This window comes from Balaenoptera acutorostrata, chromosome 20, assembly GCF_949987535.1.
Source record: "Balaenoptera acutorostrata chromosome 20, mBalAcu1.1, whole genome shotgun sequence".
NCBI classification, from domain to species: Eukaryota; Metazoa; Chordata; class Mammalia; order Artiodactyla; family Balaenopteridae; genus Balaenoptera; species Balaenoptera acutorostrata.
This window is the reverse complement of record NC_080083.1, coordinates 50,217,685-50,244,726: the sequence shown is the minus strand read 5'-3', so window position 1 is coordinate 50,244,726 and position 27,042 is coordinate 50,217,685. Positions and strand designations below refer to the sequence as shown.

Here is a 27,042-nt window from a genome sequence, read left to right as displayed (position 1 = left end):
CAATCGCCAGCCTCCCTCTTCTCCCCTCCCCAGAGGTCAGCGGTCTAAGCCCTTGATCTTTCCAGGAACCAGCTCCATCCTGAGGCTATCTAAGGGCTGCACCCTAAGCCACCTCAAATATATTTCTTATACCACAAACATTAAATAAGAGAGCATATCTGAAGTGCTCGACCCAGGCTCTGGTACCCAGCAAGCATTTGATGAACATTAGCTAGTGTGGCGACTTCCCCCTCCTTCCATCCTCCACTTTCTCCTGACCACCTCTCTCAGGGTTCTCTTTTGCCTTCGTCTCCTCCCTCCCCCCTAAAAGGCATCACCAGTGGTCACCCTCAGGGCTAGAGGCTGCTGACTATTCAGTGGTTTTGTGGTTTGTACTCAAATTTTCCATTCTCATGCTTCCTCTTCTTCAGGTAGAGAGTTTTGAGTTCTCCCGGCCCTGAATTAGAACCGCGAAGGGCTCAGAACACCCACCAAAACACACCCCCCACCCAGCCACCTTTTTCTCTGCCTTTCTACATGTCAGACACACCTTCTGAGTCAAGCTCCTTTAAGAGTTGCTTTGCAGAGGACTAACACAAATCACTCTGTGTTTGCAGTACACGCTAGTGCCAAGAGCAAATGCTTTAAAAATAGCACTTTAGGTATTAACTGCTAACAAAGCAAGAATTGGCTGCTTCTGGCTACAATTTGCATTTGGGATTTTTTTTTTTTTTTAAGCTGATGCATAGCAGGTGACCTTTTAAGTAAAGTTTCTGGCCAGTTCTCAAGTGCACTGTGCTGAAAGCTCCTTAGTGCTGTTGGCTTTTTTTTTTTTAACACCTTTATGAGACCTAGCTCACATACCATACAGTTCACCCACTAAAGTGTAGAATTCAGGGGATTTTAGTATATTCACAGATGTGGGTAACCATCACCACAGTCAAATTTAAAACATGTTCATCAACCCAGTAAAGAAACCCTGTATGAATTTTATTTTTATTTATTTATTTAATTTTGGCTATGTTGGGTCTTCGTTGCTGTGCGCGGGCTTTCTCTAGTTGCGGCGAGAGGGGTTGCGGTGCACGGGCTTCTCACTGCGGAGGCTTCTCTTGTTGCGGAGCACGGGCACTAGGTGAGGGGGCTCAGTAGTTGTGGCTCGTGGGCTCTAGAGCACAGGCTCAGTAGTTGTGGTGCACGGGCTTAGTTGCTCCGCAGGCATGTGGGATCTTCCCAGACCAGGGCTCGAACCCGTGTTCCCTGAATTGTCAGGCAGATTCTTAACCTCTGCGCCACCAGGGAAGTCCCAGAAACCCTGTATGCTGTAGCTATCATACCCCCTATTCTTTTATCCTCAATCCCACCCCAGCCCTAGGCAATCACTAATCTTCCTATCTCTGTAGATTTCCCTGTTCTGGATGCTTCATCTGAATGGGATCCTTTAATATGTGATCTGTTGGGACTAGCTTCTTTGAAAGCATTTTAATTTTTATGTGTATCCCTTTTAGGATTCAGGTTTAAGAAATGTTGGTCCAGGGGCTTCCTTGGTGGCACAGTGGTTGAGAGTCTGCCTGCCAATGCAGGGGATGCAGGTTCGAGCCCTGGTCTGGGAGGATCCCACATGCCACGGAGCAACTAGGCCCGTGAGCCACAACTACTGAGCCTGCGCGTCTGGAGCCTGTGCTCCGCAACAAGAGAGGCCGCGATAGTGAGAGGCCCGCGCACCGCGATGAAGAGTGGCCCCCGCTTGCCGCAACTAGAGAAAGCCCTCACACAGAGACGAAGACCCAACACAGCCATAAATAAATAAATAAGTGAAATTCTTTAAAAAAAAAAAAGAAATGTTGATTCAAATTTGCGGCTAAATTTTAGCTGGTTGAAACGGCCATTCATTGAAGGGGAATGAGGATAATACCACCTTGGAGTCATCAGGAAGAGTTCCTGAATGCAGGGAAAAATCTGATATTTTTCAGATTGGTTAGTTCATCTCTATTTGACGGCTGAGCATTATGGTTACATAATATAGCAATTCCTAGCCAGTTACTGCTTAGCCCTTTTTCATTTAACATTTATCAAAGACTTCTAATTTCAGTTAACAGGGCAAGCCCCTGTTGGCTATAGTCCTTTGTGGTTCAAACTGAAAGCGTAATTAATCACAGAGACTTTATATCTCAGTGAACATTGGCTAATAATATTGCCTCTGAGATGCAAGCTGCGCTCCAGCCAGGCTGAGATCTCCTGTGGGTTTCTCCTGGCACCTCCCAGGTGTGAGACTGATCCTGACAAACCCAGGGACACAGTTTCACTGGGCTGCACTAGTCAAAGCCCTTAGCGTCACCTTTGTTCGGCTTTGTCCAAGTGCGAGATGGATGAAATTTGAAGGTGTGACTGACCCCGGGGAGAGGAAAGAGGAAGGCTTCTAAAGAAGATGCGCCCGCACGGAAGGAAGTGTGACCAGCGAGGTCCATCTGGCCCCGGAGAGAAGCCCTGGCACCAGCACGGCTCCCTCCATAAAGATGGGCTTTAATGACAGGGGTCCAAGCTGCCATCTGCCAAGCCTGGGGAGCACCGATAGGATCCAGAGCCAGAACTCTCACTGGGGATGAATTTAGAAGCCCCCCAGCTGGAGGAACTTGCAAGCTGGTGCGTTCCCAGCTAGCCAGCTGCTGGGCAGAGCCCTCAAGGCAAGAGCATTGACCGAGTAGGTGAACAAGCTGTGGAAGAGTTACAGGGTAATCTAGAGGATTTCCCTTGTGAAAACCTCTCTGACTTGGTGTTAGAGGTTGGCCTGGTTCCCCACAAAAAGATATGTTGAAGTCCTGACCCCCAGTACCTGAGAGGGTGACCTTACTTGGAAATACGGTCTTTACGGAGGTAATCAAGTGAAAATGAGGTTCAATGGGCTCTAATCCAATATGATTGTGTCCTTATGAAAGGGGGAAATTTAGAGACAGAGACAGACATGCACAGAAGGAAGACAATGTGAAGACACACGGGAGGACGCCATGTGACCAGAGTGTACATCTACAAGTCAAGGAACACCAGAATTCCCAGCAAACCAAACCACCAGAATTAGCAAAGAGGCATGGAACAGATTCTCCTCTACAACCCCCAGAGGGAACCTACCCTACTGACACCTTGATCTCAGACTTCTAGCCTCCAGAACCGTGAGACAATAAATTTCTGTTAAGCCACCCAGTTTGTGGGTGGCTTAACACAAAGTGAGTGTTAAGTGGGTGGTACTTTGTTATGATAGCTCTAGCAACTTATACAGCTAGGTTCCCCGTTAGGGAAACAAGCTCCACCCTAGCTTGGATGATTACTGGAAGGAAAGGATTGCATTTATCTCTGTGTAGTTCTCCACTCTTCAGGAGGAAAGCTTTTATATAACCCCTAAGATGCTCAAAGTTGTCTGGCTTCAAGACTGGCCCATCCTGACATGGGGAGATAGCTGCCCAGTGTGTCCACCTGCCAGGGAAGCTCCCAGCTTGGATGGACCAGCTGCTTTGTGTGCCCCTGTGGGGTTCCGGAACCTTGGTGAAATCAGTAAAATCCCTTCCTTTAAGGGAGCAGCCTACAGTAGGGCAATCTGCTTTGCTCTCCGCTTTGTCAACTTGGAACAGTGTTCCTGAAACATAAGAGAAAGAGGGAAAGGAATTGATTCTAAGATTGAAGACTATCACTTGTCCTTGGCCCAGAACCTAGTCATGGGAGTCCAATAAGCAAAAACCCTTTTCTTGGGATTTCTTCCACCACCATACTTATGGACACTGACAGGTGACAGCTTCCAGAAAATGGAAATGCCCACCCTGCCTCTCACTGATACAAGGGCACCAGCATTATGGTGGGCAGCCATATTTTTTGGCATTTATTTTTCTATACACTCAACCACAGGATAACAATAAAGTAAAAATAATCCTACAGCACTTAAGATATTCCTGCTGCCTTTCTTCTGAGGAGCTAAGTGAGATTTGAGGAAATTGAAATCTCTTAAGGATGTTTCAGTATCATGTGCTTCTTAAAGCTCTGGGATATCTCCTGTATAGCATGCATCGCCTATTGGGTGTTGGGCTGGGGACTTCACCGACATTATCCAATTTAAGCCTTGCAACAGTCCCACAAGGGAATTAGTATTAACACCATCCTGCAGATGAGGAGTATTAACACCATCCCCCTCTGACAGATTGTGCCAGAATTTCAGATGAGAATCCACATGGTCTAGGAGCAGGGAGCCCAGGTCTGGGAGTCAGGTTGACCTGAGCTTGCGGCCTGGAGAGCTGTGGATAAGTCAGCAATCACCTCTGAGCTTCAGGCTCCTCGTGTGGAGCACAGAGATGACATTCGTACCTTATGGTAGTGGTTAAACCTTGGCTGTATGTTTGGATCACCTGGGGAGCTTTTGAAATGCTGGATGCACAGACCCCACCCAAGACCGATTTGATCAGAAGCATTGGGGATTTAACCATACTCCTCACCCCCAGAGGTTTCTCTCACAGTTCTGGAGGACAGAAGTTCTTAGTGACTGTGAGGCTCTAGGGAAGAATCCTTTCTTGCCTCTTCTGGCTTCTGGCGGCTCCAGGAGTTCTGTGGTTTGTGGTTGCATATCTCCAACCTCTGCCTCCAACTTCACATGTCCTCCTTTCTGTGTCTTCTTTTCTGTCCCTTATCAGGACACTTGTTATTGGATTTAGGGCCCACCCTCTTAATCTAGGATGAGCTCGTCTCTAGAGCCTTAGTTTCATTACATCTGCAAAGACCTTTTTTCCCAAATAAGATCTCATTCATAGGTACTAGGGATGAGGACTTGGACATATCTTTTGGGGGGGTCACCAACCCACTACAGAGAACTTTCACTGTGTTTTCTGATTGCACCAGGTTGGGATCCAGCAAGAGTTTGGAGATGCATAATCTCTCAGTCACACTAAAGTCAAATTTTATGTCCTTTTAAAATAGGCCAGGGCTTCCCTGGTGGCGCAATGGTTAAGAATCCACCTGCCAATGCAGGAGACACGGGTTCGAGCCCTGGTCCGGGAAGATCCCACATGCTGCGGAGCAACTAAGCCCGTGCGCCACAACTACTGAAGCCTGCACTCTAGAGCCCTCAAGCCACAACTGCTGAGCCTGTGTGCCACAACTACTGAAGCCCGCGTGCCTAGAGCCCATGCTCTGCAACAAGAGAAGCCACTGCAGTGAGAAGCCTGTGTACTGCAATGAAGAGTAGCCCCCGCTCGCCGCAACTAGAGAAAGCCCGCGCACAGCAACGAAGACCCAATGCAGCCAAATATAAATAAATAAATAAATAAATTTATTAAAAATAAAAATACTATAGCAGCTATAGAAAGAAATACAAACTAGAATATTAAAACATAAAAAAATTTAGAAAGTTGTAAGAAAGATCGACTGCTGTATGAATGGGGCAATTTAGATATTTATGTTCACAAACTCAACTGAGAGAATGAGAGTTGAAGATAATAATTTCCAGAAGAATGAGTATTTGGGGGGAAGGTGGGGAGGAGAAATAGAGGGGGAGGGGAAAAGGCAGAAAGTTTGCAGTGACCAGAATACTTCAGATAAGACCCAGTGGTTTGATTTTTTTAATTTTATTTATTTATCTATTTATTTTGCTCATTGTCATTCAAAGGTATTCAGCTGGATGTTCGTTTCTGATCTTGAGTTTTGGTTAAAGGAGTCCTCTGGTAAATCCCTCTCCCTTACTTCCCTCCAGCTCTCTGAAAGTGAATCCCTAATTATAGGCCACGTATGAGATTTACTAGATGAAATCAGCAGCTGTGGATATGACACCAGACTCGCAAAAAATCAACACACTGTTGCCATAAAAAGCCCAATTGTTAATTGCTTCTTTGGCATCTGGCTATAACAAAAACACCCTTTCGCTGTTTAATATTCAAAGTAAATGTACTGGAAAGAACATTGGGCTAGAATTAGGGGAGGCGGGGATTCTTGTCCCAGCTCTGTTACCAAGTGCCCGTGGTTTGGGGACAAAACATTTCATTCTCTCAGGCCTCAGTATCCTCATCCATAAAACCGAGGGTATGAAGTCAAATTACCACTTCCAGTTTTAAAATCCCATTCCGCGTCTTGAAAATACAGCACACTTCTCATACCCATGTAGCCTTTTCCCAAAGCTCTGTTTCACGAATGCCTGATATCATTTTATAATTTTGTGGTTCGATCGGGAGCCACACGTGAATTTAAGTGTCTGCATAGTTTTCATTTTGCAGGCAATACTTTTCAGGTCTTATTCAGAAGTGAAGTTTGCTGTGAGGCCCCACAACTCTTAATTGCTTTGGAAATGCAATCTGCCGGTGTTCCACGTTTAATATTACAGAGTCTTGCGTTATTCTTGAGATGTCTGGAATCTACACCAAGATTCTAGAATAGGTATCATTTCAAGATCCACAGTGGCTGGCTGAAGGAACAAGCCGAGGCTACTCCATGATTCAGGGACTCACGTTGGGGAGGGGAGCGTGGGGTGCAGCCAGCCGACCCAGGGGCCTCCATCTTCAGGCTGCTCTCAGGCCCAGTGCACAGGACCTGAGACAAGTGAAAGCAGCTCAGGCCACGGCCACACTTCCTTGTTGACTGGGGCCTTTGTCTCTTACATGTCTGGGTTGCCAGGAGCTTTGCCCTCTTGCTTTCAACTGCTCGCTGGCCCTGCAACTGTCCTTTATTTACCCAGTTGCTAACCGGAGTAGGATAACCTCCACTCAGGTTCACGAGGGTTTGCCTGTGTGTATTCTGGTCGGCCACAGCGTGGAGGCCGTGTCTTTTAAGCCTCAAGATAGTTGTCCGTGTGCTGATAATCATACTCGTCACTTGCCTCTTGCGGGAAAGTCGAAGGGCAGGTGGGAAAAGAAACCAGCTTCCCCTGTTTAACTCCAGCTCTTGTATTTTAAGTTGCAGGAACTGCTTGGCAGCCGTACATTTCCTTGTGTACAGTTTTCAAGGGTGTAGCTAATTGTATGAACTTTCGGTGAGTTCTGGGAAAAAAGAAAGCAGCATTCCTTCTCTTCGTCTTTGGAGATCCAGTTATTGCATCTGTTTTGGAATCCATTTGATGCTCCTGTTTTGTTATCTCTTGCTGAGTAACAATTCATCCAAGAATTTAGTGGCTTAAAACAACAGTGTATTAGTTCTCACGATTCTGCCATCTCGATTGAGCTTATTTAGCTGGGCAGGATCTTCTGTTCCTCGTGGTATATGCTTGGACTGAAATATCAAAGACGGCTTTTTCGCTCATGTGCTGGCTTCTCAGCTGGAACGAGGGAGCATCTCTCCACATGGCAGGCTTGGGCTTCCTCACAGCATGGTGGTCTCAGGGTGATCAAGCTAGATTTTTTACATTGTGGCAGACTTCCGGTTCCCAGCTTCTCTTAAAGACCTGAACTGACACAGTGTGTCTTCTGCCACATTCTTTTGGTCAAAGCAAATCACAGACCAGTCTAGATTCATGGGGAGGGGAAGTAGCCTCCACCTCCTACAGGCACAGTGAGGGAGGGAATTGATGGGGGCCATCTTTGGAGATGATCTCCCGTAGTCTCCCTGGTGATATATCTCTTCATTTACTGGCCTTCTCTCTTTGTTCTTTTTTTTTTTTTTTTTTGGCTGCGTTGGGTCTTTGTTGCTGCGCGTGGGCTTTCTCTAGTTGCAGCAAGCGGGGGCTACTCTTTGCTGCAGTGCGCGGGCTTCTCATTGCGGTGGCTTCTCTCGTTGTGGAGCACGGGCTCTAGGCGTGCAGGCTTCAATAGTTGTGGCACGCGGGCCTCAGTAGTTGTGGCTCGCAGGCTCAAGAGCGCAGCCTCAGTAGTTGTGGTGCACGGGCCTAGTTGCTCTGCAGCATGTGGGATCTTCCCGGACCAGGGCTCGAACCCGTGTCCCCTGCATTGGCAGGTGGATTCTTAACCACTGCACATTTTGTGGTGTAGGAATACAGGTCAGGCAGGAATTAGTCCCATGGTCTTAAACATCACATCTTTTACCAGCAATTCCAGGGTGCTTTGGAAAGGCATTGCTATCTCTGCCCTGGACTGTAGGGGCTGAGCATCAGAGGCTTCATAGACTGCCTTGGGAAGTACAATAATGGCCAACATCAGTTGAGCACTTGCTATGGGCCAAACTCTATGCTTATGCCTTTTTCATATTTCATGTTATTATCATAATCTTTCTAGGCCTATGCACATAATTTCAGTAGCAGTTTCTGGGTTGGTCCAGGTGATAAAAATATAGCTTGGCAAAGTTGGTACCAAAGAGTCAAAAATGCTGCCCACACTCAAGTCCCTCCCTCCCCAGAAGCACTTATTTCCTTGGGGTAGTTATTATGCATCCTTCTTTCCTTACTCCCTTCCAGAATCCCTTTTGTCAATTCTGTATTCCATTAATTATATATGTGTCCCACGCTGGTCCCTGTCTACCCCCAGACCCACCATCTTCCTGCCATTGATGCAAGTAAGGAAGGACCCTGGAGGAAAGTCAGGGAACAGAGATCATCCAAGTAGAGTTGAGTCCATTCTCTGAGTGGAGGGAAGTGCCCTGCAATCACACACAGACCATACCTTTCAGACCACACATGCACCTGGTGCCCTCCCACAGCCCCCAGGGCAAAGAAACCTGGTTGAGGGGAAGCATAATGTAATACCTGGTTCTGTGCCTGCCCACAGTGTGCATTCAGTAAACACACTTAGGATAATGATTTTTTTTTTTTGGCTGCATTGGGTCTTTGTTGCTGCACGTGGGCTTTCTCTAGTTGCAGCGAGCGGGGGCTACTCTTCGTTGTGGTGTGCGGGCTTCTCATTGCAGTGGCTTCTCTTGTTGCGGAGCACGGGCTCTCGGCGCGTGGGCTTCAGTAGTTGTGGCATGAGGGCTCAGTAGTTGTGGCTCACGGGCTGTAGAGCGCAGGCTCAGTAGTTGTGGTGCACGGGCTTAGTTGCTCCGCAGCACGTGGGATCTTCCCGGACCAGGGCTCAAACCTGTGTCCCCTGCATCGGTAGGCGGATTCTCAACCACTGCACCACCAGGGAAGCCCCAGGATAATGATTATTATAGTATTACTTTATGCAAGAATATCAGCAGGGAATTCCCTGGCAGTCCAGTGGTTAGGACTCCACAATTTCACTGCCGAGGGCACGGGTTCAATCCCTGGTCAGGAAAGTAGGATCCCGCAAGCAGCACGGTATGGCCAAAAAAAAAAAAGAATATCAGCAAACCCAGAGCCAGTGCACACCCTGAAAAACCCTACTGAGGTAGTAGATAGCATTTTTTATATTTCATTTATGTATTTTCATAGCTTTATTGGCATCTAATTTACATACCATAAAGTTCATCCATTTGAAGTTTTCAGCTCAGTGGTTTTTAGCATATTTACAGAGTTGTGAGCCATCACCTTAAATCTAATTTTAGAGCATTTTCATCACCTCAAAAATAACTTCGTTCCCATAGCAGTCATTCCCCATACTATCTCCCTCCCCCGGCCTTAGGCCACTAATCTACGTTTTCCATAGATTTGCCTATTCTGGATATTTTACATAAATGGAATTAGACACTGTGGCTTTTGGTGACTGGTTTCTTTCACTTGGCTTCCCTTATTCACTTATTTCATGTAAAAAGATGGTTGAACTTTTAAGTTATCATTTTTCTGATTTTTTTTTTTCTCCAGGATCCTAAACACTTCAAGTCAGAGAAGACAGGACGGGGCCAGTTAAGGGAAGGCTGGAGAGATAGTCATCAGCCCATCATGTGTTCCTACAAGCTGGTGACTGTGAAGTTCGAGGTCTGGGGGCTTCAGACCAGAGTGGAACAATTTGTACACAAGGTAAGTAAATGGACAGCAGTTCCTGGGCTATGGACAAAATAACTGTCCTTGTTGTGAGCTGGAGTGCCCAATGCCCAACAGATGTATAAGCGCTGAGCCAACACGAGGTACCTGCATCTAGAAAACCCTGTTTTCATGAAAATGCATTTTGTCTACTGTTTAATTTTCTTCCACTAATAGATATCTTACACTTTATCTCTCATTCTGTGACCTCCATGTCTGTTGGGTGAGTATGTTCAGGAAGTTGGGCTTTCAAAATATACTTCTCTCTTTGGCATCAGGCTAATCTAGTTCCAGAGAGAGGTACTTGTACTTGGTCCTTGGGTACTCGGGTTCAGACAGAAGCACAGGGTTTATCTGTATGTGCAGTCCCCCCAAGGATAGTTCTCACTCAAAAGATCCTGCAAATGTAGACACCTGAGGTAGAAGTTGCCCCAAGAGACAGAACAGGAAATCCCAGTGGTCCCATTAGATGGTGTACCCCAGCATTTTTGCCCTTTTAATAATTCTACTACCAAAGAATTATTAACAACCTCAAAACACAGATTTCAATTGTATGCCTACTTTGACTAAACATGTTAATGTTGTAGCAGGAACCCATTTGGGGTGATGATTTAAGTTTGTTAGGGGCTTCTAACATAACTCTTATCCTCATGGAAATTAACGGGAAATACAGTGTTGAGCATTGCCCTTTGTAACTCCTATTTTCATGAAAATAAATACTACCCAAGTTGTCTCTACATTCCAGATAGGCTGGATATCTGTTTATTTTTCCACTTAAAAACTGATAAAGAATAGCTTTCTGAAATTCTTTTGGGGGCACTGGAATTTAACTTTAATGCACTGAGCTTTTTGTTACTTAGATGGATTTATCTACTGAGCTTGGGGGGGCGAGTTGACAATAAAATGTGTAAATCTTGAATTTGGGTCCAAGAAAGAGATTGAACTTGGGCTCCTGATAATAGCAGACCCTTGAGCAAATTTGAAGCAGAGAAAGTGTACTGATCTGCTGAGCTCCAGAATCCATTCTGCCCCGCCTGGAGTGGGAACCAAGTGGCACACAGAGAAATCAAGTTCTGGGACCTCTTGTTTTCCTGCTGTGTCCCAGTTATTAAGCAGGAAGACAGTCCGGGCTCTCATAGTAAATATTTCCCAGCCTCAGCTCTGGGTCGAGCTCCAGCTATATATTCTTGACTTCCTACCACATCCCACCTTTTTTTTTAAACCGCAAATGATCTCCTCTTATTAGGGCCACTACCGTAGTATGTTTTATTATCTCCTCTTCTCACAAAGCATATTTAGATTGCCACAGGGCTCATTGTGTTTCTTTTCTAGTTTTGAGAATCCATTTCTTTAAAATACCTGCAAGAATTACACTCTAGTAATAGGCATTCCCATTGCCCATTTCCAAATATAATGAAGTGTCATCAACACCCCCAAAACACACCTGCTGTGGCACATGAGCCACTAATGAGTATCTGAGGCCAGCGTTTGCATGGGTTTTAAGTGCCAGGGATGCCTTTCTCTGAACACCTTTGTGTTTGAAGAATCTATTCACAGTTAAGGGGAAAAAATGTTCGAAAGCAAGCCATTAGCACATTATTGAATTCTTGTTTCCAGTAGACAGCTGTGTTGTGCTTAATGCAATAGGGTGTATTTACTGATGCCTCAGTGCTGTTCTTTTGATTTCCATGAATTTGACACACTCAGCACTCAAGTGTGTATGGCTTCATGTTGTTTCTTATTTTCATTACATGTTTCCTCCTTCTGAATTACAAAAGCCTCACTAGATATCCAGAGGCCTGGAGTAATAAACACTTCATTATGAAAGCTTCCCTTGTTTCTGCAAATTCACTGAATTAAAATCCTTCATTTATTGAAACATGCTTGAACCTTCTACAAGAGGTTTTTGACAATTGCTAGATTTGTTTGGCAGGAAGAAAGGAATGTTGGAGGGAGAGCGTTGAGTATCTAAGAAATGTAAAAAGGCATATTTACAGAAGACAAGAAAAGAATACCATGAAATAAAAGCACATAAATGGTATGACACACAAACCCTATAGAATTATTTTTCTTAGTCTTCTGTTGCCGTTATGTGTCACCATAAGAAACAATTTCATTCCTTTTGTCTCCAGTCAAGTTCATTATTCCCATTATGTTCACTCTGGTTCAGGTCTCTTATTTCATCTCTTTCAAGAATAGTTGACTAAACTGCTCCCCCCCCCCTTTTATTACATGAAAATCAAGCCTAGAAAGATATTTACTTCTCTTGAATCCCACACCTTCAATTATTTTTTTAAAAAAATTAAGCAATATTTAGGATACTTCATTAGAAAAGAGAGAGTTTTAAATGCTTTTGGCTTAGAAGTGACCTGCTACCCGGACAAATGTTCTTGATTTCCAACATTTATGACCTCCCGGCACCAGTGTGACGCACCCTTCCGCAAAAGAAAAGTAGAACCTGTTTTAGGTAAAGATAAATGAAGAGAAAAATCTCAAGGTGATCAGTCCTAGAGATTCAGTCCAGTCACTGCTGTGTGACTGCCAAGTCGTTTCATTAGTGTGAACAACCTCCAGCCCAACTTTCAAATAAGATAAAGAGATTAATTTACAGCAAGTGTATGGACACCATGGAAAGGGCTGAGAGTAAGTATGTCAGCCCCTAATTGTCATCACATATGGACAGAGGGATGGAGAAATTTGTAATTGCCAGGATTCCAAGAATTGGGAACCATCCCTTTTCCAGATAGTTTTAATCAAACCTGGTATTCTGTCAAACATCCTTCTTTTGCTTTTTTAGGTGGTCCGAGATATTCTTCTGATTGGACATAGACAGGCTTTTGCATGGGTTGATGAGTGGTATGGTAAGTCAACTTCCCCAAAATCACTCATAGAACAACTTCATAACATGTTGGCTTGGGCTTTCAGTCCATCTGGCTTCAGCTGTTACCTAGAAAGACAACAACAAAGGCAGGGCTATTGCTTCCTGTATTGGAAACAGCACTGTCCATGGGACATAATGAAGAAGAATGTCATGATAGAAGTTTGGTCTAAAATAACCACAACACTTAGTTATTGACTAAATAGGGCCTCAGTATGTTTGATGCTTGCATACTTGATAATGCAGGGCTCCGTAATTCTCTGTTGGATGGGCTTCAAACCCATCCTGATTTATCCCAAACTTCAAGATCAGTGCTGTCTGAAGCATCATATCAAGTGAAAGCAGTCCTTTGATTTAGAGACTATTGGAAACACTCCCTCACCAAAAACATAAGGACTCTGTAAAAATTCAAGGACAAAGGCATTGGTACCCCCTTATTTCTAATTGAGACTGTTGTTCTGGCTTTTTTTTTAATGCTTTGGGAAGAATTAAACAAGTTCTGTATATTTCCAGTAAATGGAAAGAAACAAGGTTTGTTTCATCCCATGATGGATGGACGACCCTTCCCATATCCCCAGTGCTATCATTTTGTCCACGTGAATCCTTGACATTCCCAGAATCAGTCATCGGAGGCTAGTGTCCTTGACTATAAAAAGAAACAAACACACCCAGTTGGTGACTTGGGTCGTATCTGATTGCCTAATGAAATGCCCTTCTCCTTGGCCTTTTCCTAAGTCACATTGAATTTGTTCTCAGTGTAACCTAGATTGCATTTTGGTGCCTTTCTGTCATTGTTCCACCAATCCCTTCCCTCCTCTTAGCAGAAGGTATCAAATTTGAAGTGAAAAGTTACATTGGACTGAATGGGCAAAGACAGTGATTGTTATTAATGTTGTTAGCTGTTTCTGACCATATTTTAAAAGACAGGGTTCTGTAGGCTATGGGAGTGCTTTTTTTTTTTTGCACAGTTTTCCCAGATCCACATCTTCCGAAAAGCAAATGCATCTTTGCATCTTCCTGGCTTTGCTCAAGTGCAGACCTCTGGGAGAGACTCTTTGGAGGAAAGATCATCATTTGCTCTCTCTTATCACACATACCCCCAGGATGCCGCTCACAGGCAGCTGCGTTGTCACACCTCCTGAACACCTATGTGTGGTTGTCTACGGAGAGACAGGGGGAGGGAGAGTCTCCTGTGATTACTTCCCCAGATCGTTAAACAAATCTTTTTGGTTGTTTTTTTCTGGAGAACTTTTCTCAGATTCTTAGGAGGAGTACAGACACCCCAAAGGTTAAGAACTGCTGGTCTCCCCCAACTTGCACTCCTCCACGCTCCCGGCATCCTTGCCACCGACACTAAAGGAATTTCAAAAGGTTATTCAAATAAGAGGCTCAAAACTGGTGAGAAGTTTGGCAAGGGAACAGAGGCCTGAAGGGCCAAAACTCTGCCACAGTGAAGACCAAGAGACAGGGCACTTCAGTAGATTTCTCCTGAGTGCCAGGATGCCTTAGAGGACTTTTGGGAAAAGGCAGCATCAAAAAGGGTGGCCACGCCCCGATTAAGAGGACAAAACACTGCAAGCCTGTTGATCAGAAAAGAGAATTAGAGTAGAGGCAAGATATAGAAAAAGAAAATGTGGGCAGGAGTCTAGTAAAGGAACGGCTGGAGTGCAGAGGATGGGGGCCGATTCTTTTCCATCTCACCCGAGCCTGCAGCAACGAAGAGACTTAAAGACTTTTAGTCCAAAAAAAAACAAAACAAAACTCAGACTATTACAGGGGCCCAAAGCTAGAATAATGCATCAAAGGAAGACCTTTAAGATGAGAACATCTACTTAAGATGGGTAAGGTGGAGACAGGAATTAACTCAGGGAGTCTACTGACAAAAAGCCCTTTCTGTATCTGAGTGCAGAAAAAAAGCGTGTGGTTTAGCAGATATAGATGGTCAGGGCACCTTGTACTCCCCAGAGAAGGCATCCTCCCACTATGTATACAATCCTAGCCTCAACCAAAACAAGCAACCTTTTCACTCAGCAAGGGGTCTGAGAACCACCCCATCAATTTCATGTAAATTACTGGCATCATTGCCCCCAGCTGAGCTGCTTGCCAGGCGAACAGTAGCTCCTTCATTACACAGATGCAGACACTCAGTCAAATAAATGAAAATAGCCCTGCCCACAGCCCCTTATTCAAGGTAATGCTGCAGACTGCGGGCCTTTCAGGTAAATGGCTGTGTCACGGCCCACCAGAACAGACCTTCAGTTTTGGGTACCTGAAGTTGCTTATTTTTCTTTGGTCTCTACAGGCTCCGTGAGGCTCTCATAGTAAACATGGAAAAGGTTCAAAGTAAAGAAATCCTTTCCTATAGCTTATGGCACTTATTCTGCAAGTGGGCCTGCCACATCAGCATCCTTGGGGTACTTGTTACAAGTTCAGATTCTCAGACCCCACCCCAACCTACTGAATCAGATACTCAAGGGGTACAGCCCAGCGATCTTGTGTTTTAACAAGCCCTCCAGATGAATCCGACGCTCACTAAAATTTTAAGAATGACTTTAAATCAGATTAGATTGAAGGGACAGTTTAATTAATTCAATCCAAATTTAATTATACTAGAGAATGGTAGATGTCTTCAGGGCCAACTGCTAAACTCTGATGCCTTGTAAGCATTAGAAAAAAGGCGCCCCTTCTGGGCAGGTTCAGCAGGTGCTGTCGGCTTAGGGCTGAATTTTAGCTCCATTGACCTCCTGGGCTGTGTGTTCCTGCAGTGCCCAAACTGGACACCCTTATCCACTGGCAGCCCTGGATGATCTCCTTCTCCCTGATTAGACTCACCATCTCCAGTGCCTAATTAAGAGTAAAAAAAAAAAAAAAAAAAAGACACTGTAGATGATGGTGATCATTTCTTGCCCAAGGATTAATTTTGTATCTTTTCTGAATTTCAGCATTTGACTGTCACATAACTATTTCCCAAAACAGATTTTATTCTGCTCTTGTACATTGTAAAGTATAACCATTTCCACTGCTGGAGGAATTGAGTTTGTCTTTCAAAGGCTTGATTGGTCTTTATCCATGAGCCTTGGGTGTCTCCTGCATGACTGCAACACTAATCAGAAGAAACAACTGCACATTTCAGAAGATGGGGTGAAAGGGGAGGTGGATAAAAATAGGCAGCCCAGCTTCACCAAAGCATGGTTTTGCTTCACAAATCTGACAGTATTTTGAGAGAGGAACACAGAGGATTTCCCAAGGGAGGTTGTGATTGAGTGGAACCTCATGAATCCTGACCCTTCTAAAAAAGTAGAGGGGGTAGCTCTGGCTAGTATAGATGAAACTCCCTCATGAAAGTGACGTAGAAATCATTCTGGAGTCCTCAGAGCAGCCTAACAACGAGAGAAGCAAGCTCAAGGTGGAGAAAGAAGCCAGCTTAGGGACCAGCATTAGCTGACTGAGTTCACCAAGCCAGCATTTTCCAACGGCCTCAGGTTTCCTGAAACATGAACTTGAGTGCTGTGGCCCTTATGCAACATTTTGTGTGTGTGTGCTTACCTTCATTTTTCTGGGGAGAGAACCCATTGCTCTCCATCACATTTTCAAAGGGGTCTGTGGTGCACCCTCCTCCACCTCCCCAAATTAAGAACTGTGGGGAAAAAAATCACAACTATAGATTACAATTCTAGATCTTAGTGGTCTGAATTACATGGAAAGGGTATGCACCAAGCCTTGAGGATTGGCTACTTTCACTACAAAAAAGTAAACTATTAAAAAAAAAAAAAAAGTAAACTGTTTATAACAAGCATCTATTGAATTTATAACCATTTTAAAGAGTTTAAAAAAAAAAAAAGCACTTCCCAAAGCATGGCCACCATTCTCCTGGAGTCAAAGGTGTATCAAACCTAATTCATGATTGCTGGAGCTTCCTCTGACCAACCACTTGTTTAAGACTTCCATTTTGACTTAGAGAGAAAAAAAAAAAAATTTACTTCTGTGTAGGCTGAGGAGCCTGGAAATGGAGAGAAAACATTTGTAGAAGGAAATAAAATATAATGTGCCATTGGACAGGTCACTGAGTTAGGGTATATGGTGCTTTATTAAAATTGTCACTGCTGCAGCTGTGCAGTACAATGCAGGAAAATCCCTGCTTGCAGACATTTTGCTCCATGTCATTTGCAGTTTCTCTGTAGGTTCAAATGACTTCTATCCTAAAGGCTTTTCAAATATACAGTCTTGCCTCCACTTCCAGTGAAATAAACCTGCCTTCTTTAATAAAATGATTGAAAGAAAATTGGCACCAGAAACAAAGTTGAAAGGCTAACAGAAGCTATCTGCAACATATGTAGCCAACAGAGGACTAATATCTACAGTATATAAATCAAAAATCCAACAACTCAGTAGAAAAAAAGGTAAAGAACATGAATAGGTAAACCATGGAAGAAGAAATGCAAATGACCAATAACCTCACTACTAATCACAAGAAACGTAATGAGAACAACAAGAAGATATGACATTTGCCCATCTGATAGCCGAAGTTTTATAAAGAGTGATAATAATCCAGTTTTGGATAGGTGGGAGAACATACTAACGGTTTCTGTAAAAAAAATGATAGTGATAAGTACGAATAACCTGTGACCCAGTAATTCCACTTCTAGATATTTATTCTTGAGGAATACACATGTTCGTGAATATAAATACAAAGCTGTTCAGTGTAGTGTTGTTTATAAGAGCTAAAATCTAGTCTCCATGTAAATGTCCATTAGCAGAAATATGGTCAAGTAAACTATGATAGACTCATACTATAAATATTGTGTGTAACAGTTAAAAAGAATAAGGTAGTTCTCTACATACTGGTATGGAAATAGTTTTTTTCCATTAGTGGAAAAAGCCAGAATAATATGTATCGTATAGTATACTATAGTATGATTCCATAATTGTGAAATTAAATGAGACTGTGTGTAATAGTAACATACACGTGAATTCATAGAAAAAAATCTGGCAGTTATCTCCAGAAGGAACAGGATTGATAAGGGAAGTGAAAAGGAATTACTCTGTTTTCTCTATGTAATCCAGTACTACTTGAATTATTTCTATGGAAAATAATTCATGCATTACTTGAGTGATTCAATAAGTAAATAATAACTGAAATCCGCATTTTATAACAAAGCAGAAAATAGTTGAAGCAGACCAAGACTCATACAGAGGTATATTTTGCTTAGTTCATGGTTTAAGAAATTGAAGAAGCTTCTCAATTAACAAATCCCCTGAATCCAGAGCTTCTTTGACAAAGCTGAGCTGGTGGTAGAGAAAAGGGTTCTACCCAGGCCAATTCAGTGTGACCTCTACATGCTGGGACAGAAGTCTGGGGTCTGCTTACTCTCCTCACCTGAAGGAGGGCGAGAAAGAGAAAGACAGAAATGGTCTTGAAAGAGGGCAAAGACAGAAAATCTTGCGATGAAGAGGGCATTTATACCCCCAGATTATCAGTCACACTCTGATAGCCAAGTGTGAAAGATACTAGGATATGACTTCCTTATCAGAAGAAATTTGGTACTAGTTCCAATAGTCTCTTAAATCAGGGAGTTAGGCCAGTGTTATTTAAGAACACTTCATTTAAGAAACTTTACTTAAGAAAAGTAAATTGTGACCTTTCAAATCTATAAAGTAAGGGGTGATTATTGATCAGTTTATTTGCAAGATAATTGACGTACGATTCCTTTGAGTTTCTCTGATACACATAAGCACTTGTTTGCTGGGAGCAAAAAGATCTGAACCTAAACTGTGAGAAGTCACTCTGATCATTGAAAATCAATCAGTAATGAAGATGAATCATCTCCAAAAGTATAATCTGTCATTGTGTGTGTGTAATTGAATTTACTAAAAAATTGATTCATGTGTAGATTTTGAGGTAATATACTTTGCTGAAGCAAGACATAATGCATTCTACCAGATAACCTGAATAGGAACATTTTCACTTGATTAGGCTTTCCATAAATTATTGAGGAATATTGAAAATGTTGACATCATTTCCATAAGCGTGTATGGTATGCGGGGATAGTTCAGAATTTAGACAAAAGTATTGGGTTGGCCTAAAAGTTCATTTGGGTTTTTCCATAACATCTTATGGAAAAACCCAAATGAACTTTTAGGCCAGCCCAATATTTTCCTTCAGCATTGGCTGGGACCAAATTATCATCATCTTTTAGAGAACTACTAGAAATGTTCTTCGGTTTTTTTTTGGTTTTGGTTTTGGTTTTTTTTGGCCATGCTGCTCGGCTTGCAGGATCTCAGTTTCCTGACCAGGGATTGAACCCAGGCCACGGCAGTGAAAGCACCGAATCCTAACCACTAGGCCACAAGGGAACTCCCTAGAAATGTTGGTCCTTATGTGGTCTAATTGAGAGATTTTTTTTTCTTTTAGATGAAATTTTCTGCAACTTTGTTTCTTAACTCTTCATTTTAAGAAAAAAGGGATCATGTTTCTAGAGTAGGCAAAAATTCTAGAAAAGTATATCTTCTTACCTATTTGCAAATTGATGGTATCCATCTTCTAATGACCCCAAATAATCGATTTTAAAATAATGTTCTCTTTTTCTTTCTTACGGAAGTAATGCATATTTGATGTAGAAAATTTAGAAAATATAGATAAACAAAAAGGAGAAAATGAAAATTACCTATAATTCCAACTCCTCAAAACAATCACTGTTAACATTTTGAAGTGTACCCTTTCAAAAGTCTTTTTTAAATGTATATAATGCTTTTCTGGCAAAAAATGATTTCTTTTATCTCCAATTTTTTATTTAACAATATACCAAGGACAGTTCTCTATAGTGTTAAATATCCTTCTGCATCATTTTTCACCGCTGCATAATACCATCAGGCCCCTGAGTTGTTTTCCATTTTTCACTATTATGAACAAGATAATAATGAGTATCTTTGTTATTAAATCTTTCTTCACATCCATAAAAATTGAGATATCTTTGAAAGCCCATAGTCACACAGTTTAAGCCCCTCTCTTAACATTGAGCTAATTAAAGATAAAGAATGATTGCCTTTGAGATTCACTAGAACAAAGAAATGAAACCGCCTTTGTTTTTGTTTTCAAAATTACTGGCATGCCAGCGAGGGGGGAAATAAAGTGTCTAATGAACATATGTATAAAGAAATTTCTTTAAATTTTAAACTTTTAACTTAAAATGACCTAAGTATTCATTCCAGGTGTATTTGTGTTTAAGAAATTTTGATAACCAGCCATTGAAATTAAAGTGATTGTATTGAAAGGCTGTTATTATTGTTAACTAAGATGCATTTGTTCAGTCACAAAGCAGCATCTCTTTACTGCTTTCCAGTTACCTTGATTTTCTAAAAGAAAAGCATGCTCTTTGCTTGGCCAGACTGTTGCTTAGCTTTCTTGATACTTACATTGCTTATGGACAGCATTTTTGATTAACCGTTTCGGGGTGTGGAGGGGGACCATCAGCTAAATAAAATAGCCCAGGTGTGGATTTAGAGTTGCCCTCCATCTTGGCCGCAAGACTACACTGAATTAATTCATAAACTTCTGGCAAGTCTGCCCTTTAGAACTGAAGAGACTGTCACATGACACACATGGATTGATATAAAAAGACACCAGACCACATGATGCAGGAATGACTTAAGGAAAAATTGCAGCTGTAAATACCCGCTCTAAATCCCCACCAAGCTAACTAGTGACCAAGGCGGTAGCTTGATTAACCAATTGTTGTGCATGTACCATTCATTGTAAAGAGTCATGAAGTTAAATTCTGCCATGAGAGTGACAGAAGAATGCCCATCTGGGGAAACTGCAAATAAAATGTTGTAAAATAACGAAGGAGTGGAGTGGGGAGTGGAGGATAAAGCAACAGAAGTATTTAATGTGAGACTAATTGTTATTCTTATGTGTTTCACCTACTGAAGATAACAGGTTCTTTGCTGAAGTTTTTTATCAGGTGGATTTAGACAAGGCTTCTCAGCCTTGGCACCACTGACATTTTGGACCAAATCATGCTTTGCTGGGGAGGCGGGGAGGGCCGTGCACTGTGGGATATGCCACAGCATCCCTGGCCTCTACCCACCACATGCCAGTGGCACCTCCACCCCAGTGGTGACAACCAAAAATGTCACAAAATTGTCCCCTGTTGAGAACCACTGGATTAAGAAATCATCATTCTGAAATACTGAAAAAGTGAAGACTCAGGCCAAACATCATAATGTCATGTGCCATTTTATTTAGAGATCAGTGTGGGTGGAAGTAGTGCCAGCCATCTTTGTGCCGTTGTGCTAGACTTGAAGTTCAGTGTAGACCTGTACTCTCTGACACCATGTATTCCGTGCAAAAATACCTCTCTGTGTGAGCACTGCACCAAATCTCACTGGTAGCAGTGAACATCATTTCTCTGCCCTCTACGTCATATCTCTTACAATAGCAATGAAAGTGTCCTTTCTGTTGTTGAATGCATTGTTGTAAAGAATCTCCAAATCTATTTTGAAAGGTATATGGAAGGTAAGTATTAGACCACACAAACCTGACCCTGTGCCTTAAAGGGATCTTCTAACCATGCTTTTAGGAGATCTCAGGCTACAGCCCTATCCACGAGCTAATACTTTCTACCCACCTAGCTCACTTTATAAGAATCACCCCTAAATAATTTCCACTCTTCTCAGTTCTAAGACTATTTTGACTTAACTTCCTTGTATTCACTCCCCCTTTGGCTGGTTTAGCTAACTTTATGATTGACTCTTCATAAAGTTAGTGAGTTCCCTGCTTTTTACTCCTCTCTTTGGCTTCTGCTAAGCTGCCTTCTTCCCCTGAAGTCTCCCCCATTGAAAGTTTGCATTTAATAATGGAAGTTGCCAACATCTTGACCTTCTTTCAGATATGACAATGGATGATGTTCGGGAATACGAGAAAAACATGCATGAACAAACCAACATAAAAGTTTGCAATCAGCATTCCTCCACTGTGGATGACATAGAGAGCCAGGCCCAAACAAGTGTATGTAGAATTTTTAAAACATGTTGCCCACCCTTTACCAAACGTACACGTAAACTGATCTTTGAAAAGACTTCAAATGCATCACTTCTCAAACTTCTACAAAAAAGCGTCGTCGCCCAGAGGCTGTTGGTGAAGAACATGAGCTGGGTCTTAATTGGACAGTGTTACCTCTTGCCGCCAGACATTTCCATTCTTTAAAGCCGCTTGACTCGGGGGTTATTTTGGTCATAAAACCAAGAGCATGTAGAGTGGAAACATTGTGTGGCCTGCACCACAAAAGAACAGAGGGGCAAAAACGGACGTCATAAGAAAGCTAGACCATCAATGCCAGTAACTTTTAAAGACATAGTTAACAGTCATTCATTTAAGTCATTCATTCTGGCTCATCTAGTATTTTAGGTTTCTTTACATTTGCTTTGAAATGCTTCCTGGGGCTCTTTATGGCTGTCGTACCCAATCACTTCCTTTTTACTTAGGTTCATGTCCAGATGGGGCTGCCGTCTATGCATACATACTGGCTGAGCAGTGAAGGTGTGGTGAGCTAGATCTAGCCCGGGACGTAAGCATCAGAGAACCTGAGGTTATTTAATGGCACATTGGTGACTGAGAGCCGACCATACGGTGTATGCCAGCATCTTAAATATAGTTCTATCTCAGTCATGCGTGCTAATGAAGAGGAGTGACAGATAACAAAGAAAAATGTAATTGCCAAGTCATTTAAATGTATCTTTGGCCAGAGCTGTGATCTCTTTGGGTGCCAGCTTGAGCCCACATGTCTGTTAGCCCCAGAACAATACACGCTAGATATTTAAGAAATTGACAGCATAGTTATAGAAAATTGACAGATGGCTATTGTTGTAAATGCTTTAGATGTGCAAAGACCTTTGGTTGCACTTTGGAAATTTCTAGTGAACTTTTGAGAGCATGCCTTTGGAATGTGCCCTGTAAGACATATGCACTGCTATTGGATGCACGTGACTGCCCTTGAGGTTGAAATGGCCCTAACTCTTCCTGCCCATTTTGGATGCAGTGATTGGATTTGCAGAAAGCTGTTTGGATCAGGAGGTGTTCCTCTGTAGGTACCGACCAGTTCCTATAGGACTTCCCCCTTCCTCTCTGCCTGTTCTAAAGTTAGAAGTGCTCATTAAGGAAACTGTCCTTGAATTTCTATCACTTTCAATTACCTTTTCTTTAGGAATGTTAGACACCTGTTCCCTCTCAGCTGCTCTCTGAAAGCCACTCACTATATATAAGCACCACAAGACAAAGGAAGCCAGAGGAAAGGGGAAGATGCCGGGTAGCCAAAGGATACTAAACAGTGCTTTCCTCATTCTAAGTTCTTACACCTTATTGAATTTGTTACAATATTGCTTCTGTTTTATGTTTTGGTTTTTTGGCCTGGAGGCATGTGGGATCTTAGTTCCCCTGCCAGGGATGGAACCCTCACGCCCTGCATTGGAAGGCGAAGTCTTAACCACTGGACCACCAGGGAAGTCCCAACATGGTTATCTTTAAATGCTTACCACCATTTCCCTTATTCTTTGAATTCCATCAAATTGGGGGTCATTTATTTTTCTATATTTTTCTTCTCTATCATAATGAAAAAGTTGAAATCAAGAGGCTGCTGTCCATCACAAATAAAAACTGCATGGGCGCTCAGTAAATTTAAATCATTGACATGAGTAGAGACAAGCTAGGTTGAAATTAGGCAAAATGAACATTCATGGCCATGGGCAATAAGGAAATAAGGGTCTCCTGTTCAATTGAGTAGGTTCAATACTTTCAAGGAAGAGAACTTCTAAGAGACTCTGAACGGGAGTGTAAAATCAAAATTCTGTACTTTGGATGATTTCTGCCCCCTGCTGGATGTGTGGAGTAGAGCACTATATTCAACCACTTGTATAGAAAACCTGATTTTTCAAAGATGATATCATTTATTATAGCAGAAACATACTGCTGAGATTTTGCTGAAATTCACTGAAATTTTTCTGAGTCTCAATTTGTTTTTGTTTTTTACTTTTCCTATAGTTTTTTTTTAACATCTTTATTGGAGGATAATTGCTTTACATTGTTGTGTTAGTTTCTGCTGTATAACAATGTGAATCAGTGATATGCATACATATATCCCCATATCCCCTCCCTCTTGCGTCTCCCTCCCACCCTCCCTATCCCACCCCTCTAGGTGGTCACAAGCACCGAGCTGATCTCCCTGTGCTATTCGGCTGCTTCTCAATTTTGTTTTGAAATACCTCCTTTTAAAGAACTTAATCTTATTTCTGAGCATGTTTAATAGTCTTAGTATTTTTTTAAAGTGGTAAGTTTACAGGTACAGTTCTTGCTATATTCTGAATTTCATATTCTGTCAACACAGGCATAATTTTTTATTTCCTTTGTAAGAACTTTTTCCTTTCAGAAAATTTTAATAATTGTTCCCAGGAAATCCTCTTAAGGATTTTGTTTTTTGTGCAATATTCCTGGTTTGCTCATATGTTATGATATGATTCCCTCTCTCTCTCTCTCTCTCTCTCTCTCTCTCTATATATATATATATATACATATATATATATATATATATATATATCTCCTAATGATTAATACTATATTAACTCCATAGTTAGTATTTCCAAACGGCTCTATGTTTCATACTAGTTTATATGGTATCATCTAATGTGGTATCACCTACTAAGTTCATGGGAGAGGCCACAAATGAAATATGGGTCTCTGGAAGCTAAAACAGATGTAGAAATCCATGGGCAGCAGATTTCACATTTTACAAGCTTTTAGGCCTTCACTGAGCTTTTTCTAATATGCCCAGTTACCTGTGTTCCCTGTTACGAGTAATAAAATTGGCAAAGGATACCAGGGATAGCCAGACTGAGAGTAATTAATAATAACCATAATAGTAGTAGTAATAATAGAGTTTCTAAGAATGAGAGAAGAGATACTAAACTATATAAAGCAAACTGGCCCTAAGAAAGAAGGCATCACTGTATTATAACACAGTGATATTCTTTCAGTGTATTATGTCTAAAATATAGTAAGTGTATATAATACATTATTCACTGTAGTTACATTAGGGAAGGATTGACATTTAAAGGAATTTTTTTTTTTTTTTACTTTCTCACATAATAACATTTCAGGTATTTGGAAAGTCTACACCATCTGACAATGCCTGTTAAATGAGGCGTCACTGAATTTATTTCTTGAATGCCAAATAATGCTCTTTTTTCTTTTAAATAAAATTCTCACCCATTATGTGATACTATCCTTTTGTTCTCTGCTCTTTTTCTTTCTATGTTTCCTTGAGAAATGGTTTTTTTTTTAATAGTTTGGGGATAGTTAGCAGATTTTGTTGTTGTTGTTGTCATATCTTACTTGTTTTTTAAGAAGAAATAATTAAAACACAGCGTCTGAAAAATCTCAGGGTGGATACACAGTCAGGAAACAAGTAACCCCTAGAATGCAAAAAGTATATTCATTGGATAAGAGGATAGCACGTTGAAAAATTCTGATGATCTGCCTATTTACCCTATAAAGGTGAACTTATATTTTCACGATCTAAAGTGGATAACAGTATGTATCATTTTGGGGCCATTGATTGCTTTAATAATCTTCCCTTTATAGAAAAGATGGCCAGGTCTAATAATAGCTCTGCATACCATACCATATGCACAACACACAGACACACACAGCTCCGGTGTGCTTCTGTACTCTCCTGATAAGTTCTTTTTTCAGAATACTTAAAGTACTCACTGAAAAGTGCTTTGGAAAATCTTGGATGGATACTCATAAAGGAATTTTTTTTTTCAGAGGTCTGCCTCAGTCAAAAGAAAAAAATTCAGGGCTTAGCATTTCGATGATAATTTGGGTTTATAATCTGGAGAGATCCCTTTATCATAGAGTTCTGATGGGTCCTTTAAAAACAGGCAGAGAGATGAATCCCTTTGCATCTCTTCTAAATACCTGCTCATTTTTTCCTTCTTTCTGTTTTTCTTCCTTTAAGACATGACAATGGATGAAGTCCGAGAATTTGAACGAGCCACTCAGGAAGCCACCAACAAGAAAATTGGCGTTTTCCCACCTGCCATTTCTATCTCCGGCATTCCCCTGCTGCCTTCCTCAGTCCGCAGTGCCCCTTCCAGTGCCCCGTCCACTCCTCTCTCCACGGATGCACCAGAATTTCTGTCAGTTCCCAAAGATCGGCCCCGGAAAAAGTCTGCCCCAGAAACTCTCACGCTTCCAGACCCTGAGAAAAAAGCCACCCTGAATTTACCTGGCATACACTCTTCAGATAAGCCGTGTCGGCCCAAATCAGAGTAACTTCCTAAGAATATTTCATGGGGTTTTATATTTTCGGTTTGGGGTCTTGTTTTTTTTGTTTTTTGTTTTTTTTGTTTTTTGTTTTTTTTTTTAATAATCTGATATAGAAAAAGACTGCTTTGTCACTCAAACATGTCCCTTTGATCTCTTGAGTGTGCATGTCGTTAAGTAACTTCACCTATGATTCCTTAAGTATGCCACACAGCGTCATATTAGATGTAAAATGTAAGACTTGCAAAGGACAGAAGGGATCTTCTGTAGCCACAGCTGGATGCCAGGGAGGAAGCCTTGTTTATTGGGCATTTGATGAGGTTGGCATGGACTTCAAGAGTAAATAAGTGAAAACTTTGCACCACTGTGTTACAAGGTGTAGTGAAATAGTGAAGTCAGTTTCCTCCCATCAAACCTGAAATTCTCAAAAATATTCTCAGGCGTAACATACCTAATTGTTAAATTTTGAACTGCTCCTTACCAATACTTGAATACCAGTAGTTACTGAGATTCCTATTTGGGTTAGTCTGACTCAGGATTTGGGGCCTAATTAACTCTTTAAATTTTTTGGAAATTTTAATTATCAACGCGTAGAGGCTCCAAGTGCAATTAACAATAACTTATTTATACCTTTCACAGAATTTAATAAAGATTCCACTTGTTTCTGTCTTTTAATAACTTTCCCCTTCGTGCCCTTGTGGCCTCAGAAATCTTTAAGAATTACGTGGATGCATGTGACCATAACTGTCTGATTTGGGGATGGTTTGGTTTAGGAACCAAGAGGCCCAGGTGAGGCAAACGTCTTTTTTTTCTACAGGTACCAACGAACCTTGACCTATCACCTTCCGTCATCCTTTAAGATTCTCAGAATTTGCAATTAATTGAGTAGAATTCATTGACTCTTTGCCCATTCAAAGAAGTTCAAGGGTAGAGTAAGCTGCCTGGACTTTAACGCTGTCAGAGTTGTCTCCCATCCCCTTCCTCATTTTACTCTTAATAACATCCAGACCTCCCTGGAACGGATTGCCCATCACTGGA

General features: G+C 41.9%; 1 protein-coding gene across 1 annotated transcript in view; it reads left to right on the top strand.

Annotated features, from left to right (window-relative positions):
* The window catches only part of PITPNC1 (phosphatidylinositol transfer protein cytoplasmic 1), a 258,228-nt gene extending 232,395 nt beyond the window's left edge, over window positions 1-25,833 (top strand). The window contains exons 7-10 of the mRNA XM_028167335.2: window positions 9,650-9,805; window positions 12,606-12,669; window positions 21,575-21,693; window positions 25,697-25,833. Coding sequence (XP_028023136.2) covers window positions 9,650-9,805; window positions 12,606-12,669; window positions 21,575-21,693; window positions 25,697-25,702 — 345 coding nt within the window. The 3' untranslated portion in view covers window positions 25,703-25,833. The remainder of the gene's footprint in view (window positions 1-9,649; window positions 9,806-12,605; window positions 12,670-21,574; window positions 21,694-25,696) is intronic.
* Window positions 25,834-27,042: the final 1,209 nt, after the last annotated feature.